At 41.2% G+C, this 18,279-nt stretch overlaps 1 protein-coding gene across 1 annotated transcript; it reads left to right on the forward strand.

The window, feature by feature from the left end:
• The first annotated feature begins 4,235 nt into the window (after positions 1-4,235).
• LOC123127464 (U1 small nuclear ribonucleoprotein C-1) lies at positions 4,236-10,125 on the forward strand. The gene is made up of 5 exons (XM_044547193.1): positions 4,236-4,411; positions 4,870-4,912; positions 5,822-5,863; positions 5,939-6,206; positions 9,543-10,125. The coding sequence occupies exons 1-5, from the start codon at positions 4,404-4,406 to the stop codon at positions 9,821-9,823; spliced, it is 642 nt and encodes a 213-aa protein (XP_044403128.1). The 5' UTR covers positions 4,236-4,403; the 3' UTR covers positions 9,824-10,125.
• The last annotated feature ends 8,154 nt before the right edge of the window (positions 10,126-18,279 follow it).

An 18,279-nucleotide genomic window follows, 5' to 3' on the forward strand; every position in this document is an offset into this window, starting at 1 on the left:
AAACGGAAGTTTATAGCATGAAAAATCTTATGACCCCTTTGAGCCTGGGTGGCGGACCGTAGGAGGATCACACGGTATATCCCTGGGATCTCCTAGGACAACACTAGTATATCCCCAGTGCCCAAAACAAGTAATCCACCCAGATGTGTATTAAAGTTGCCACCTTAAGTTAAACCATTAAATTAACAATCTCACATCTGTCATGGATACACTCAAACCCAAATCCACATATACGAGCATAACATGGCAATATAAGCATAACGTAGAAGTAACTCCCAGGGGTTTGATAATAAAACAGGTAATAGGTTCTACCTCATCATCTACTTCCCAAACCCACATGTTAAGAGATCCTACTCATGCAATGTTTGAGGGTTGAAACTAATGCATAAAAACTGGGTATGAAGAGTATGATCAAAGTGTGAACTTGACTTGCTGATGATCCGCAAAACCTAGAGACTCATAGTAGCACGCCTCGCACTCCGGGTGTTCTATCGCAAACAAACAATAACATAAATAAGCAATCAAGCAAAGATGCATGGATAAATCTCAAATAAGAAGATCTAACCAGAAAGTTCAACTGAAGAACTCCGGTTAGCAAAAAGAATCAAATCAAACGAAGCAACGAAACTCAAGCTGCGAAAGAAACAAGATCCGATTACTAATATGGACTAAAGTCAAATTTTACAGCACCAAAATTTTGTTCAAGTTGATTAAACAGAAAGAGGGCTTCGAGACAAAGATCTAGGCGTTTGAATCGCCTAATTCAGATAAACGAGCGAAAAGATAAACTAAAACGAAAATCGGGTCAGAAATCGCGATCGAAAATAATCGCGAAAACCCTGGAAAAAGAAAAACTGACGAACATGCTAACGAATGAACGTTCACTGTCTGTGACTAATGGGTGAACGGTGTTCGTTAAAAAGAACGTCCGCAACTTAACCGAACCCAAAAACGAAACAAAAACCGATCTTAGCTTTCCTCTTATATTCGCAATATCCATATTGCAATCTTAGTTTCTTGCTTGTTCTCTCGTTTGCCTGCAGGAAACAGACCTTCATGGTCAGGTTGATCGTGCTTCGGCGTGGTCAATAACCTCTCGAAGTTGGTTTAGCGATTGCTAAGGCGCGACGTCCTCGCATGTTTGTAATCGGATCATCAAAGTTGACTTCCTCCAAAACGATAGCCACCATCTCATCGAAAGACGGGACACCTTTGCCTCTATCACTCCTTGATTGTTGTTATAAACCTTCGCAAATAATTGTGGTCTCTGCGCCTAAACTGGAGACCTTGGGTGCAATTCGTGATCCGTTTAAATGGTTCGAGATGGTGTTTGCCTCCACACCTATTGAGGTACTGTATATTATTCATGTACACTTTTGTAATTTGCATTTTTTGTTTGTGCGCATAAGTTAAGTATCATTTTGGAGTACACTTTCAGTGTTAATATTATGTTCTATGCTCAATGAAGAGCTTGTCCATCCTATCAGTGGTGGTGGATTCTACCAAGACCTTATATATCAGTATGTGATGTTTTGATCTCAACATCATTATTGCCTTGCTGCAATGCTTTCCATGTCTAGAGAATTTCTATATAAATGTGATGATTTCACGCACATTAAAAGCTCATATATAATATACTATAATTAATCGTTCAGCTATCACTCTTTCAACATAATATTTTTTAGACATTAACTGTTTTCAATCTTCATCTCTATTTTGGCACTAACACATGGAGAAAAAAGGTATAACAAATCGATGGTTCAAGAAGCACCGGGATTTTCTCATATCTCATGACATTTGTTTGAAGATAGTAACGCTGGAAGGATATGCATCCAACACTGCAAACACTAGCTTTGTCACATTCTTCATGTTGAATGTGAGGGCGCCATTGTCCGCGAGGATTAAGTTTTTCAACAAGAAATTTCTCACGAAACTGTACGTGGAACAACATAAAAAGAAGTTTCGATTGGACCTAAGGGCTTATGATCGTGCTCCGCTTATATTTACAACTTGTCGTCATCATGGACCGGTAGAACTTTTGTACCAGGATCTTGATTTTATGGACCGGACCGATCCATTTGATTGTGACTGCCAAAAACTTTGGTTGAATTAGATGTTATTGCCTTGTTCAATCCGGGTTATGTGTAAACCTGATGAACAATTAATCCTTGTGCTTTTGTACCTTTTATAAGCTGGAATTAGACATTGTTGCCCTTTTCAACTAGGATTTGACCCACATTTTTTCATACTGGGCGTTTGTGTTCCTATAGGTACTATATGTGTTGTGGTTTATTCTTTATTGGCCCCTTCGTATTTTGTAGTACCAAACTTTGATCTTAGATTTAACTAAGAATATATTAATGCATGTCATCGAAAATAATATTGTTGGACGACTATTTTCGGCTATGTTCATATGCTATATGCAATAATTATGCATGTGCTTGCTCTTCGTTTAGGCGGTGGCGGAGCTCTCTGCTCGTGTGCCTCCGCGCGCTCTACTTGCCATTTAGGCGCCCTCGGATTGCGTCCCTCTGCATGCTCTGCTCACCATTTAGGTGCCAAGTCTCACTCGGGTCGCGTCGTCCCTCCGCGCGCGCTCTACTAGCGGTTGGGGAAGCTTTAGTTATTTGATCTTAGATTATGCTAATTAATTATATCTCCGGAGCCGGAATCATCCCGCTCTGGAGGTATAATTAATTAACCTAAACTATGATCTCCGGCGCCCGTTCCTGTTGCGCAACTCCATCCTGTCGACCGTTGGGGGTATGCTGGTATGTGTGTGTAACTAACTACCAAGTGGATCAGTAGCGAGTCGCCATCAGCAGCCATTGATGTGGTTATTTATAGGTAGCAGCTGACTAGGGGATTGGGGATTTTACAATTCACCTCTGTCCCCTGTGGAGCGCGGGAAGACTTGAGCACACAACCCGACAACCATATGCGTTGTCACATGTTACCGAACATGTGTTAACATAAGGAAACGTACGTGTAACCTACTAATCATCGTACACGGATACTCGCACACGCATCGTGTGCGATACTCCTAGCCATCGCAAGCAACTAGTATGTATTTTCAAAGTTTTTAGTACACACATAATCACACATGAATTAACTCTAGTAACCGTGTGTGTTATATTTTCTCATCGCAAACAGTTCATCCGATGGGCTGTTTGCCGTGTATCACACACATCTTGTTTACACGAATCGTTTGTGTTTTTTTGGCTCATCGCAAACAGTTCATCTATGTGAATTGTCTGTGGCATATTACACATATCTTGTTAAGTTGAACCGTTTCTGTTGTGTTCCCTAATTGAAAACAGTTCGTCCGAGTGAACTATATGCCGTATATCACACACATCTTGATCTGGCTGACCGTTTCTGTTGCATTCCCTAATAGCGCACAGTTCATCTCAGCGAACTGTATGTCGTATATTGCACACACATTGATACGGTGGTCCGTTTCTGTTGTTCTGCATCATCGTAAACAGTTCTACTAGATCAACCATATGCCCCGCATCGCACACGTAACTAAAATCTGAATCGTGTTTGATGTCTCCACCATCACAAACGTTTTGCATCTTTTTTGACGGTTTATTACATCCCCGTCTGCGATTAATGCATCGCACACAGTTTCGTTAAAGGGTCTCTGATCGTAGTGTCGCGTTAGTAGCATCCTGCAGTAGTGACATATTCAAGCTATATGCAATTTTATGAAAATATGGACATATAGCAAAGCAATATGGACATTAGGAATGAAGTCACTAAACAAGTGAGATAAATAAAGAGTGACAAAAAATTCTAAAAATTGTCACAAGGACATTTCTGAAACTCATAACATTTTCTAAAATGCAGTGTACACTTTTTCAAATAATACATAACATTTTATTTGAATTGCATGCATATTGTTTTACATTGTACATACATTTTTTGAAACCCGTGAACATTTTTAAAATTTTCACGACATATTTTTGAATGCTATTGACATTTTTTAAAATTAGTCTAACAACGTTTTTACACTGTGTTTTTTTCGAAATTCTTGGTTTTTAAAATTCTAAGTGAATTTAAATTTTGGAACATATGTATTTAGTTTTGTTTTCAAAAATACGAACAAAAGAGAAAAAATGAACTACTGAAAAACAGAGAAGAAAAATAAACTAACCTGCAGGAAGCTACTTGGGCCGGCCCTTTTGGTGAAGCCGTCCGTAATAGTGTAGTAGTAGGTAGGCGGGCATGTTGGTGGAGCTGGAGCCCAATCCGGGCACTGGAAATTTCTAGCATCGCGACGGTTTAAGGAAGCATCGCGACGTCTAATCGTGGCCCCCCTCTAACACCTTTTGCCGAGACGAGATTCTCTTCCGCAGCCGCCCCCGTCGACGTCGCCGTCGCCGTCTTTTGCCACCGCGATGCCTCGGTGAGTGTTTGACTCTTTTGATCTAGGTGCAGTGGTTGTGGCTCGAGGGGATGGTACGGTACGATGGGCGCTGTTAATTTGAAACCCTAGCTTAGGCCCCCGATGGTTGCTCGGGGCCTGTAGAAAACCGTGAGGAAGGAGGGGGATTTTTGGTTGAATGGGAAACGGGAAAAAGCTAGAGGACGCGCTAATTGCTACGTCGGGCAAAGCCACCATGGTCCATGATTGGAGAAGACGGCACTGTGATTTCGCCGATTATCTCTTTGGTCGAGTAGGTAGGTAGATAGATTCGTCAAATAGGAATCTGGGGCTTACGGTAGAGAACTGATGAAAGGTCTTGTTGTGCTTCCTGTGTACATTGAGACTTTGTTACTGCCTGCCATGCTTTGGTGCTTTGTGCTTGAATCTTGTTGTTCATCTTTTGCTTGAATTGACATCCCCTTGTTCTTGGCTTGCAGGTATTATTGCGATTACTGCGACACTTATCTGACCCATGACTCGGTTAGTGCTTCCTTTTTCCAATCAATTTTTATTATGCTTGACAACAAAAATGAGTACAAGTTTGCTTAGTTAATTTCAGTGTTCCATATGGTTGTGTGCAGCGATTTGAGCTTAGCCTAGTTTGCTCCAGTGAATGTAGTAATTCTGTCGAACCTAAGATTAGTTTTAGCTTCCACCGCAACAAATACTTTCTTTGTCATTGGAGTATATTGATTAGTATTCATGTTTCTTTTTCAAGAACAGACATTCAGTATTAAGTGCTGTTTAGTACTTAGATTATATTCATCTGGGGTGTTCGGTTCAGTATTGTTGCCAAGTCCGTGGATATGTTTCATCTACTAACATGTTCTTTAAGATAGTAACGTTTATTTAAGATGGCTGTGACTGTGATCTGCCAAGCATGTGAATCTATTCAAGGAGCCCAGGCTCATCGTGCTAATCAGCTTTATAGATTATCAAGTGTCATTTTGTTATTGTGAATGTTATAGAGTAGCAAACCAGGTATGGTGCTGGGTGGTATGTCAATTTGGCATGATTATGTTGCTGACTTTGCAAGCTCTTCAGTGGTCAGTGACTTAACTGTACGAGCCACTTAATTGAATTCTGACATCCCAAGCCAAAAAGTGGACTGCAGGAGAGTTGTGTGCCCTGCTTTCCATAGCCGGAAACATAAAATTAGGCACTATGTGATCATCTATTGATGTATAATCATCAGACGATGTGCAGTAATATGCTTTTTTTTTCATTTCAGTAGGTAAACATTATTGCATATGAGTGCAATTGGATATTTACAAAATACAACCCACACTGGTTTTGAAATGATAGTGTACTCTTTTATCCTTTGCTCTGGTGTGCTTATTTTTATACCTATCTTCTTTGAACTAATCACACATGTCAATAATGGTGCAGCCATCTGTCCGTAAGCAACACAATGCTGGATATAAACACAAGGTATTCTTTCTTTTTACCTTCATAGATCTTTTTTATTCTTGTGTGTACACTGTTTTTCATGTGAAACATTTTTAGGCAAATGTTCGTAACTACTATCAGCAATTCGAGGAGCAGCAAACTCAAAGTTTGATTGATCAAAGGATAAAGGAACACCTGGGACAAGCTGCAGCGTTCCAAGTTGGCGCTCCTTTCAACCAACATCTTCTTCAATATCCAGGAAATATGCCCCGTCCCCGTCTTCCGATTCTGCCCACACCCATGATGCAACATGGTTATCCTCAACATCAACAACCTGGTGGGCCATTTGCAAGGCCTCCTATTTTACCAGTTCCTGGGGCTCCAGGTAAACTTCAGTATTGTTTTCATTTTTTATCGTGATTACTTGTATCTATAGTGACATTTTTATTAAAATCGGATAATCCATAAATTCTTTAGTTTGTGCTCCTTTAGATAAACTCAATTGCTTATATATTTCCTGCATGGAAGATAACAATTTACCGGTTGGTATTCCCACAAGGATACAGAAACAGAAAGGTCTATAAGATGGAGAAATTTAGGCTAGTTTCTTTATTGCTTGATTCTGCTTCTTCAGCATATATTTAGTCTTCGTCTTGATCTATTGATTTTATTAATTTTGCTTAGTGGGTCTGAAGAGCAAAACCAGCTGGATACAGCATTGGACGTGTATTACATGGTTTGAACAATCTTGTCCATAGTGAGATAGGAATGGACATGGATTTTTGGCTACTAAGCACATATGCACTCTGATAAAAATTAAAATCCGAAAAATAGTGAAACTAATCTCATTTTTTTCTTTTGGAAACAAGCATGATTTAGGCGTTGTTTGGATAGTGGAGATTAGCGTTAGGATTATAGAAAAGGAGTTTTTAGCCGATTTTTAGGTAAACCTGTTTTAAGTCTGTTTTTGCGAATAATCAGTTTGTAAAAAACTATGTTTGGTTAGAAAATTCGGAAAACTGGTCCGCCCAGTTCCTTGTTTGGATACCCACAACCAGTAGCTGTTTCTATTCCCATTCTCCTCCCGTGACTCCGTGAGTGACTCACACTTTCTCCAAATACACATCATGACGTCATCCAAGCTCGGGGAGATGCTGCTCTCCTCTGATTCTTCCCCCGCTCCGTGACACCGCTGCTCCCTCGTCTCGCCCGTGGAAGTTCCGCGCGCGGACGCCGGCTAGAGCGCGCCTCCGCCCCCCTGATGCCGATTGCTGCTGGACTCCCAGGTCGCAAGGTACACGCCGCCGCGCGCGGACGTCGGCTACTGCGCGCCTCCGCCGGTCCGCCCCTCTGAACTGCTAGGTTGCCAGGCCTCCTACGCTTCGTCCGCCGTCGGCCCCGCACAAGCTCTACCCGGCGAGCGGTCCTGCTTCAGGTCAACTCACAGGCCCTGCCTCCACTCAACGCCGGCCATGCAGGCTGCACGGAAATCAGCCGTTTTACCATTGGACCGGTGGTGCCCGGCGCAGCAGGCTGCACGGAATCACAAACAGCAGAATTGGCGCCAGCTGAGTTTGTTGAGGAAAAGGCGGGGCGGAGAAAAGCAGTTGCATCCGTATGTACTAATCGCGTTTGTGGAAAAACGAGTAATACTCGTTTTCCCATAAACCCGGAATTCTGGGTGTGTGAGAAACGAGTTTTCTATATCCGTGGTGTTGTTAGACGAGCCAAACAAGATTTTGTACAGTTAGGCAGTTTCCTTGGCTTATGTAGATCGCGTTCTCTATATTCCTCTTATCCAAACAACGCCTTAATGTTCTACCTATGCACAAATTTCTGTGAAGAAAAAAACATTTGTAATATTTGGGGCAATAAAACACAATCGATGCTGCAAAAAGGCTAGGTTTTAAAGCATTTAGAGCACCTTTTTAGTTTTTCCCAGCAGACCAGCACAAATGTCATTCCTTCACGGAAATTTACACGTAGGTCGAAAACTAAGAAATGTTTGTCGCCAAAAAAATTCAGATTTTTTTCTCTTTTTACATGTTTTTGGATTTTTACTGTTCATGGTGAGTGCATTTGAGCTTGGGGCAGAGTAGCACTTTCAGATAGGAATGGACAGCTTAAGCTGAAACTCTGATTGAACTTTCATAGGCACTCAGATGAAAAGGGGTAATTACTTTCTACAAGCATTTTTTTTGAATAAAGTAAAAAAAATGTCCACCATTTTTTACAAGTATATTAAAGAAGATACCAGATTCAAAAGTTTCGTTTTGATTACTAAGGTAGTTGATCCTCCAATTTTACGTGAGTATACCTAGATTGAGAGATTCGATCTTTTTCCATGTTCATATGTGTAAGTTTGTCTTACATATGGTCACAACACTTAGATTAGTTATTGTATGCTGCATCGATCTTTTTCCATGTTCATATGTGCAAGTTTGTCTTAGATATGGTCACAACACTTAGATTAGTTATTGTATGCTGCATCTCATCCTGGGCTTATAAACATATCAACTTAATAGTATAAGTAGACTGAGTCTGCTACTCCCTCCGTATCAAAACATAAGACGTTTTTTGACAGTGCCAAAAAACGTCTTATATTTTGATACAGAGGGAGTATTAATTACTGTGATGACCCTGAATAAATTACAAATTGATGTGAATTTAAAGGTGGCATATGAATGGCCAGGCCACTTATCCCGTAACACTATTTAAAAACATGAAGGAGATGAAATGTTTTTAATTTCCAGTGTTCTAATAGATTTTATTAGAACAGTGTAAACAATGTATTGAAGGGTGGGGGGGGGGGGGGGGGGGGGCGGGCTTGGTGCAGCGGTAAAGATGTTGCCTTGTGATCATGAGGTCACGGGAACAGCCTCTTGCAGATATGTAGTGAAAGGCTGCATACAAAAGACCCAAAGTGGTCGAACCCTGCGCAAGCAGGAGCTACATGCACCTGACTGCTCTTTTTTTAGCGTAAACAATGTACTGCGCCTTTGTGATTCAGTGGTAATCAACATGTCCTTTTGTTGTTCTGTTGTTAAATGTTTAAACGCGTGCATCCAGTTTATTCATGATGCACTGATACTTCTTTAGTTTCATTATGTAATGATGCCATATAAGATCAGTTGCCACTTATCAGTCAAAAACAGAAAGCCACAAACACGGCTGTCATTCTTTGGCTGCAGACAAAGGAAAGCCACAAACACGACACAGCGGTAAAGCTGTTGCCTTGTAACCTGCTTGAGTTTGGAAAGAGCCTCTTGCAGAAATGTAGGGAAAGTCTGCATACAAAAGACCCAAAGTGGTCAGACTGGCTGCTCTTGTGTTTTTATCGTAAACAATTTACTGCGGCTTTGTGATTCAGAGTGGTAATCAACATGTCCTTCTGTTGCGCAACTGTTGCAACCAAATGTTTAGAGGCGCAATCCAGTTTATTCATGATGCACTTATACTTTAGTTTCATTATGTAATGCCACATAACATCAGTTGCCACTTATCAGTCAAACACAGAAAGCCACAAACACGGCTATCAATCTACAATTGAGTGCAGTCAAGGGAACTGCTCACTGTATCTTAGAAAAAAGTAAAAATTCATGTAGCTGTTCGTTATAAGAGTTGAATTTCTATTTTCAATAAAGCATTCAAACTTCTGAATTTCTTATCATTTGAAATAGTGATTGATAATCTTAAGTGACTATTTTCTACAAATGTTCAGGTTATCCTGGTGCTCCAACCATGCCGCAGCACGGGGGCCCTCCTGGTTCAATGCCTATGCAGGTGGCACCTCCCCCAAGGCCTCCGACACTACCACCTCCAACATTTGGGGCCCCAGGTGCACCCATGTCCAACAACGCATCACCTCCAGGTCCTCCACCGATGTATCAACCAAATCAACCACCAACTGCAGGCTCAACTTCTGGCGCTCCACCCCTGGCCCCAGCGGCCCCTCCACAGGCTGCATTCTCCTATGCACAATCGAATGAAGGCAACCACTGATCTGTTCCTTGGTGGTTATCAAATGAGATTCGAAGAACAGCCGTAACTTGGAAGTTGATGCTTCCTGCCTGTCTGTCTCCTGAATTTCGGAGGCAGTCTGTCTCTTGAAATTTGGAGAATTGTTAAGAAAGGCTTCCTGCAGTAGTATTTTTTGTATTTTAGGTGGTGTAACCTTTACTTCTTAATACACCGACTTCGTATTAGTTTCTTGCCCTTGAAACTTGATAATGGATATAACCCATGGATGGCGTACTTGATGTAGTACATATTTGTCATTAAAACAAATTTATTTGTTGAGATAACACTGGGCTCCTCTTGGCATGGTATCAGTTCACTTGGACGCTATTATCAATGCTACACTTTTACTCGTTTGATTTGCTCGATGTTAATGTGAATATTGGCTGTCAAACTTTCATGTTGACGAAAATTTAAATCTGGTTCGAAAATAACATACAAAGATCCACTTTGTTGACAGAGTTTTTGTCAGAAGTAATTAGCCACGTTTTTTTGAACAACAACAGTTTTTATGCCATTAACAACATTTTACAGAGACCTCGCAAAAAAAAACATTTTACAAAGAGTAGTGTGAAAGGTCTCACTTGACATGGCGAGAGCATCTCTCACAGTACAAGGTCATATGTCTGAAGAGACATTCAGAGAGTCACAAGCCTATTTTTAGTTTTGATCGCTAACTTTGCTTGATGATGCGCTTTAACATTAAAACACCTGTGATACCCTGGTACTGATAAAAGATGGCGACGCTTGAATAGAAGCAATAATGGGCCTTATGTTCCAGTGACCTGTGTCTTTGAATATGGAACTCGTCACTGTTGCTGATGCAAATAGGTACTGTGGTTCTGAGATTTGAAAGTATCTACTATCATTGTGGCCAAGAGTAGGCCATATGCTTCAGCTTGGAGAGAAGATGACACCGGGGAAGACATGGCCGAAACCTGTAGCTGCTGACAATGATCATTTCCTCCAAGTTGGATCATCACATCAATACTTGCTGGAGAATGTTGCATATTTGCCTCATTTGTCCAAGCGGCATCACAGAAGATTCCTTGACCTGCAACTAAAGATGGTGCTTGTATGATTATTAGATGTCGTACTACAACAGTTGTTGAGCATTGATCTTGTCATGACATCACCTCCTTAAGCTTTGGGCCTGTAAGATCGCATTCGTCACCAGGTATACCTGTGATGGTTGACAACATTTTCTACCAAATGGGGCATCATTTTGTGCTTTCCAAAGGCACCACAAGAAAGTGAATACACTAGTTACATTGATATGGGGATGAGCCGAATCCAATAAAACCTTAATCATTTGTGGAATGGAATGATTATGTTCAGTCAAAGCTTCTGTTCTAATATACCAAGGAGATGAGAACCAAGCAGCCTTTGAGAAAGGCCCTAGAAAAAGCATGTGCATTTCATCCTCTTGGTTGCAACATCTAGTACAATTATCACTAATGTGTTTCGAGAACTTACTTGCACGCTTACCCGTTAGAAGTGCTCGGTGAAGAAGTCTCCATGCGAAAGTTTGAACTCTTGGCTCCAGAGTTTGTCCCTCCAAACCTGATTGAGAAGATTTACAATCTGCTTTGGAACAGATTTTGGTCTCTGATTTGCTGGTAGTACTAGATTATTGAAGCAGTGCTTGTAGGCACTTTTCGAAGAGTGGTCACCTGTAGGGGTTAGTCTCCAAACCAACACATATTTTCTAGTAGTATTAACAATAGGGGTTTGTAGTATAGCTTGAGCAACATGAGGATGAAACAGAGCGTTGACAAGATGGATGTTCCAAACTTTCTGATTAGGAAACCAAATATCACTAAGAATAGCTGGATAAGAGTAAGGTGGCTGCTGGATTATAAGATTCTCATAAATATTTTGCCACTGGGAAAACCAAGGAGTACTCCATATGGAACTACTACCATCTACCAATTGATAAAAGGAGGCAGAAATGAGAAGAGGTCCGACCTTCAGGATAGCAGTCCAGAAGGCTGATTTGGAAACATTGTGTTTAACTCTCCAAATTGATGTGTCACTATGATACTTGGCCTTGAGGATAAGAGAGATGTAACTTTGGGGTTCCTTTGCTAATCTCCAAGCTGCTGACAGAATAAGACTTTGATTTATAGCCTGTAGATTTCGAACACCTAAGCCACCTTTCTTCTTTTCAATACCTATATCAGCCCAAGCTCTTAGACATAAAACTCTTGTTGAAGGATTCTCTCTAACACCTGTCCACCAAAAGTTCCTAACATTGATACAACGAGGTGCTATACAAACGGTTTTTAACCCCTTTCCGTGACGGCGTTCTGAACCGTCGCCTAGTGAGTGACTGCAATAGGGGGGGGGGATTCTTCCCACACGACCTAGAAACCGTCGGGGATATGCCCTCCTGGCACACACGCTCGGCAAAATGAGGTCGTGTGCGATCGGCGAGCGATCAAATACGGTTATACGTACAATTATGCTAAAAAATACAATTATACAGGCCAAATCATTTCCGGTCATAAGTACATCCTGTTGGGGAACGTAGTATTTCAAAAATATCCTACGAGCATGCAAGATCTATCCAGGAGAAGCATAGCAATGCGCGGGGAGAGTGTGTCCATGCATCCTCGTAGACCGAAAGCAGAAGCGTTTAGTAACGCGGTTGATGTAGTCGAACGTCTTCATGATCCAACCGATCAAGTGCCGAACGCACGACACCTCCGTCATCTGCACACGTTCAGCTCGGTGACGTCCCTCGTACTCTTGATCCAGCTGAGGCCGAGGGGGAGTTTCGTCAGCACGCTGGCGTGTTGACGGTGGTGATGAAGTTACCAACGCAGGGCTTCGCCTAAGCACTACGACAATATGATCGAGGTGTAAAACTGTGTAGGGGGGCACCGCACACGGCTAAAGATCAACTTGTGTGTCTTTGGGGTGCCCCCTGTCCACGTATATAAAGTAGGGGGGAGAGAAGGCCGGCCTAGGAGGGGCGCTCCTATAGGGGGGAGTCTAACTAGGATTCCCAATCCTAGTTGGAGTCCCCTTCCTTTTCCAAGAGGGGAGAGAGGGAAGGAGTAGGAGAGGGAGAAGGAAAGAGGGGGGAGCCGCCCCCTCCCTAGTCCAATTCGGACAAGCCCATGGAGGGGGGCCCTCCCCTTTTGGCCCTTCTCTCCTTTCCACTAAGGCCCATGAAGGCTCAATACTCCCCCCCCCGGCGAATTCCCGTAACTCTCCGGAACTCCGAAAAATACCCGAACCACTCAGAACCTTTTCGATGTCCGAATATAGCCTTCCAATATATCTACCTTTACGTCTTGACCATTTCAAGACTCCTCGTCATGTCTGTGATATCATCCGGGACTCCCAACAAACTTCGGTCATCAAATCACATAACTCATAATACAAATCGTCGTTGAACGTTAAGCGTGCGGACCCTACGGGTTTGAGAACTATGTAGATATGACCGAGACACATCTCCGGTCAATAACCAATAGCGGAACCTGGATGCTGATATTAGCTCCTACATATTCTATGAAGATCTTTATCGATCAAACCGCATAACAACATACGTTGTTCCCTTTGTCATCGGTATGTTACTTGCCCGAGATTCGATCGTCGGTATCATCATACCTAGTTCAATCTCGTTACCGGCAAGTCTCTTTACTCGTTTCGTAATGCATCATCCCATGACTAACTCATTAGTCACATTGCTTGCAAGGCTTATAGTGATGTGCATTACCGACATGGCCCAAAGATACCTCTCCGATACACGGAGTGACAAATTCTAATCTCGATCTATGCCAACCCAACAAACACCTTCGAAGACATCTGTAGAGCATCTTTATAATCACCCAGTTACGTTGTGACGTTTGATAGCACACAAGGTGTTCCTCCGCTATTCGGGAGTTGCATAATCTCATAGTCAGAGGAACATGTATAAGTCATGATGAAAGCAATAGCAATATAACTAAACGATCATTATGCTAAGCTAACGGATGGGTCTTGTCCGTCACATCATTCTCTAATGATGTGATCCCGTTCATCAAATGACAACACATGTCTATGGTCAGGAAACATAACCATCTTTGATTAACGAGCTAGTCAAGTAGAGGCATACTAGGGACACTCTGTTTTGCCCATGTATTCACACATGTACTAAGTTTCCGGTTAATACAATTCTAGCATGAATAATAAACATTTATCATGATATAAGGAAATATAAATAACAACTTTATTATTGCCTCTAGGGCATATTTCCTTCAGTCTCCCACTTGCACTAGAGTCAATAATCTAGTTCACATCTCCATGTGATTTAACACCAATAGTTCACATCACCATGTGATTAGTTTACATCGCCATGTGACTAATACCCAAAGGGTTTTACTAGAGTCAATAATCTAGTTCACATCGCTATGTGATTAACACCCAAAGAGTACTAAGGTGTGATCATGTTTTGCTTGTGAGAGAAGCTTATTCAATGGGTCTGTCACATTCAGAGCCGTATGTATTTTGCAAAATTTCTATGTCTACAATGCTCTGCATGGAGCTACTCTAGCTAATTGCTCCCACTTTCAATATGTATCTAGATTGAGACTCAGAGTCATCTGGATTGGTGTAACAGCTTGCATCGGCGTAACTCTTTATGACGAACTCTTTATCACCTCCATAACCGAGAAATATCTCCTTAGTTTTCTAAGGATAATTTTGACCGCTGTCAAGTGATCCACTCCTGGATCAATATCACACCCCCTTGCCAAACTCATGGCAAGGTACACAATAGGTTTGGTACACAACATAGCATACTTTATAGAACCTATGGCTGGGGCATAGGGAATGACTTTCATTCTCTTTCTATTTTCTGTCATGGTCGTGTTTTGAGTCTTACTCAACTTTACACCTTGTAATACACACAAGAATTGTTTGACTATTCCATTTTGAACTACTTCAAAAATCTCGTCAAGGTATGTACTCATTGAAAAATCTTATCAAGTGTCTTGATCTATCTCTATAGATCTTGATGCCCAATATGCAAGCAGCTTCACCGAGGTCTTTCTTTAAAAAACTCCTTTCAAACACTCCTTTATGCTTTCAAGAAAATTCTACATCATTTCTGATCAACAATATGTCATTCACATATACTTATCAGAAAGGCCGTAGTGCTCCCACCCAATTTCTTGTAAATACAGGCTTCACCGCAAGTCTGTATAAAACTATATGCTTTGATCAACTTATCAAAGCATATATTCCAACTTCGAGATGCTTGCACCAGTCCATAGATGGATCGCTGGAGCTTGCACATTTTGTTAGCACCTTTAGGATTGACAAAACCTTTTGGTTGTATCATATACAACTCTTATTTAATAAATCCATTAAGGAATGCAATTTTGATATCCATTTGTCAGATTTCATAAAATGCGGCAATTGCTAACATGATTCGGACAGACTTTAAGCATCGATACGAGTGAGAAAATCTCATAGTAGTCAACATCTTGAACTTGTAAAAACCCTTTTTGACAAGTCGATCTTTGTAGATAGTAACACTACTACCAGCGTCTGTCTTCCTCTTGAAGATCCATTTATTCTCAATGGCTCGCCGATCATCAAGCAAGTCAATCAAAGTCCATACTTTGTTCTCATACATGGATCCCATCTCAGATTTCATGGCCTTAGACCATTTCGCTGAATCTGGGCTCATCATCGCTTCCTCATAGTTCGTAGGTTCGTCATGGTCTAGTACATGGCTTCCAGAACAGGATTACCGTACTACTCTGGTGCGTAACGTACTTTGGTTGACCTATGAGGTTCGGTAGTAACTTGATATGAAGTTTCATGATCATCATCATTAACTTCCTCACTAATTGGTGTAGGCATCACTGGAACTGATTTCTATGATGAACCATTTTCCAATTCGGGAGAAGGTACAACTACCTCATCAAGTTCTACTTTCCTCCCACTCACTTCTTTCGAGAGAAACTCCTTATCTAGAAAGGATCCACTCTTAGCAACAAAGATCTTGCCTTCGGATCTGTGATAGAAGGTGTACCCAACAGTTTCTTTTGGGTATCGTATGAAGACACACTTCTTCAATTTAGTTTTGAGCTTATCAGGCTGAAACTTTTTCACATAAGCATCACAACCCCAAACTTTAAGAAATGACAGCTGACAGCTTAGGTTTCTTGTTAAACCACAGTTCATACGGTGTCATCTCAACGGATTTTTAGACGGTGCCCTATTTAACGCGAATGCAGCTGTCTCTAATGCATAACCCCAAAACGATAGTAGTAGTTCGGTAAGAGACATCATAGATCGCATCATATCTAATAAAGTACGGTTATGACGTTCGGACACACCATTATGCTGTGGTGTTCCATGTGGCATGAGTTTGTGAAACTATTACACATTGTTTTAATTGAAGGCCAAACTCATAACTCAAATATTCGCCTCTGCGATCAGATCATAGAAACTTTATTGTCTTGTTACGATGATTCTCTACTTCACTATGAAATTCTTTCAACTTTTCAAATGTTTCAGACTTGTGTTTCTTCAAGTAGATATACCCATATCTGCTCAAATCATTTGTGAAGGTCAGAAAATAATGATACTCGCCGCGAGCCTTAACACTCATCAGACCGCATACATCGGTATGTATTATTTTTGATAAGTTAGTGGCTCGCTCCATTGTTTCGGAGAATAGAGTTTTAGTCATCTTGCCCATGAGGCATGGTTCGCAAGAATCAAGTGATTCATAATCAAGTGATTCCAAAAACCCATCAACATGGAGTTTCTTCATGCGCTTTACACCAATATGACCTAAACGACATTGCCATAAATATGTTGCACTATCATTATCAACTTTGCATCTTTTGGCATCAATATTATGAATATGTGTATCACTATGATCGAGATTCAGTAAACCATTCACCTTGGGTGTATGACCTCACAAGGTATTATTCATGTAAACAGAATAACAATTATTCTTTGACTTAAATGAATAACCGTATTGCAATAAACATGATCCAATCGTATTATGCTCAACGCAAACACCAAATAACATTTATTTTAGATTCAATACTAATCCGAAGGTAAAGGGAGTGTGCGATGGTGATCTTATCAACCTTGGAATCACTTCCAACACACATCGTCACCTTGCCCTCAACTAGTCTTTGTTCATTTTGTAACTCCAGTTTTGAGTTACTAATCATAGCAACTGAACCAGTATCAAATACACAGGGGCTACTATGAACACTAGTAAAGTACACATCAATAACATGTATATCATATATACTTTTGTTCACTTTGCCATCCTTCTTATCCGCCAAGTATTTGGGGCAGTTCTGCTTCCAGTGACCATTTCCTTCACAGTAGAAGCACTCAGTTTCAGGCTTGGGTCTAGCTTTGGGCTTCTTCATGGAGTGGCAACCTGGTTGTCATTCTTCTTGAAGTTCCCTTTCTGTCCCTTTCCCTTTTACTTGAAACTAGTGGTCTTGTCAACCATCAACATTTGATGCTTTTCTTGATTTCTACCTTCGTCGATTTCAGCATCACGAAGAGCTCGGGAATCATTTTCGTCATCCCTTGCATATTATAGTTCATCACGAAGTTCCAGTAACTTGGTTATAGTGACTAGAGAACTCTGTCAATCACCTTTTTATCTGGAAGATTAACTCCCACTTGATTCAAGCGATTGTATTACTCAGACAATCTGAGCACATGCTCACTGATTGAGCTATTCTCCTCCATCTTGTAGGCAAAATACTTGTCAGAGGTCTCATACCTCTCGACTCGGGCAGGAGTCTGAAATACCAATTTCAGCTCTTGGAACATCTTATATGCTCCATGGCATTCAAAACATTTTTGAAGCCCCGGTTCTAACCCGTGAAGCATGGCGCACTAAACTGTCAAGTAGTTATCATACCGAGCTTTGCTAAACGTTCATAACGTCTGTATCTGTGCTCCTGCAATAGGTCCGTCACCTAGCGGTGCATCAAGGACATAATTCTTCTGTGTATCAATGATGATAATCCTTAGATCACGGACCTAGTCCGCATCATTGCTATTATCATCTTTCAACATAGTTTTTCTCTAGGAACATATCAAAAATAAACGGGGACCTACATCGCGAGCTATTGATCTACAACATAGTTATGCAAATACTATCAGGACTAAGTTCATGATAAATTAAAGTTCAATTAATCATATTACTTAAGAACTCCCACTTAGATAGACATCCCTCTAGTCATCTAAATGATCACGTGATCCAAATCAACTAAACCATGTCCGATCATCACGTGAGATGGAGTAGATTTCAATGGTGAACATCACTATATTGATCATATCTACTATATGATTCACGTTCGACCTTTCAGCCTCAGTGTTCCGAGGCCATATCTGCATATGCTAGGCTCGTCAAGTTTAACCCGAGTATTCTGCATGTGCAAAACTGGCTTGCACCC

Source organism: Triticum aestivum, chromosome 6A (assembly GCF_018294505.1).
Source record: "Triticum aestivum cultivar Chinese Spring chromosome 6A, IWGSC CS RefSeq v2.1, whole genome shotgun sequence".
Classification (NCBI taxonomy): Eukaryota; Viridiplantae; Streptophyta; class Magnoliopsida; order Poales; family Poaceae; genus Triticum; species Triticum aestivum.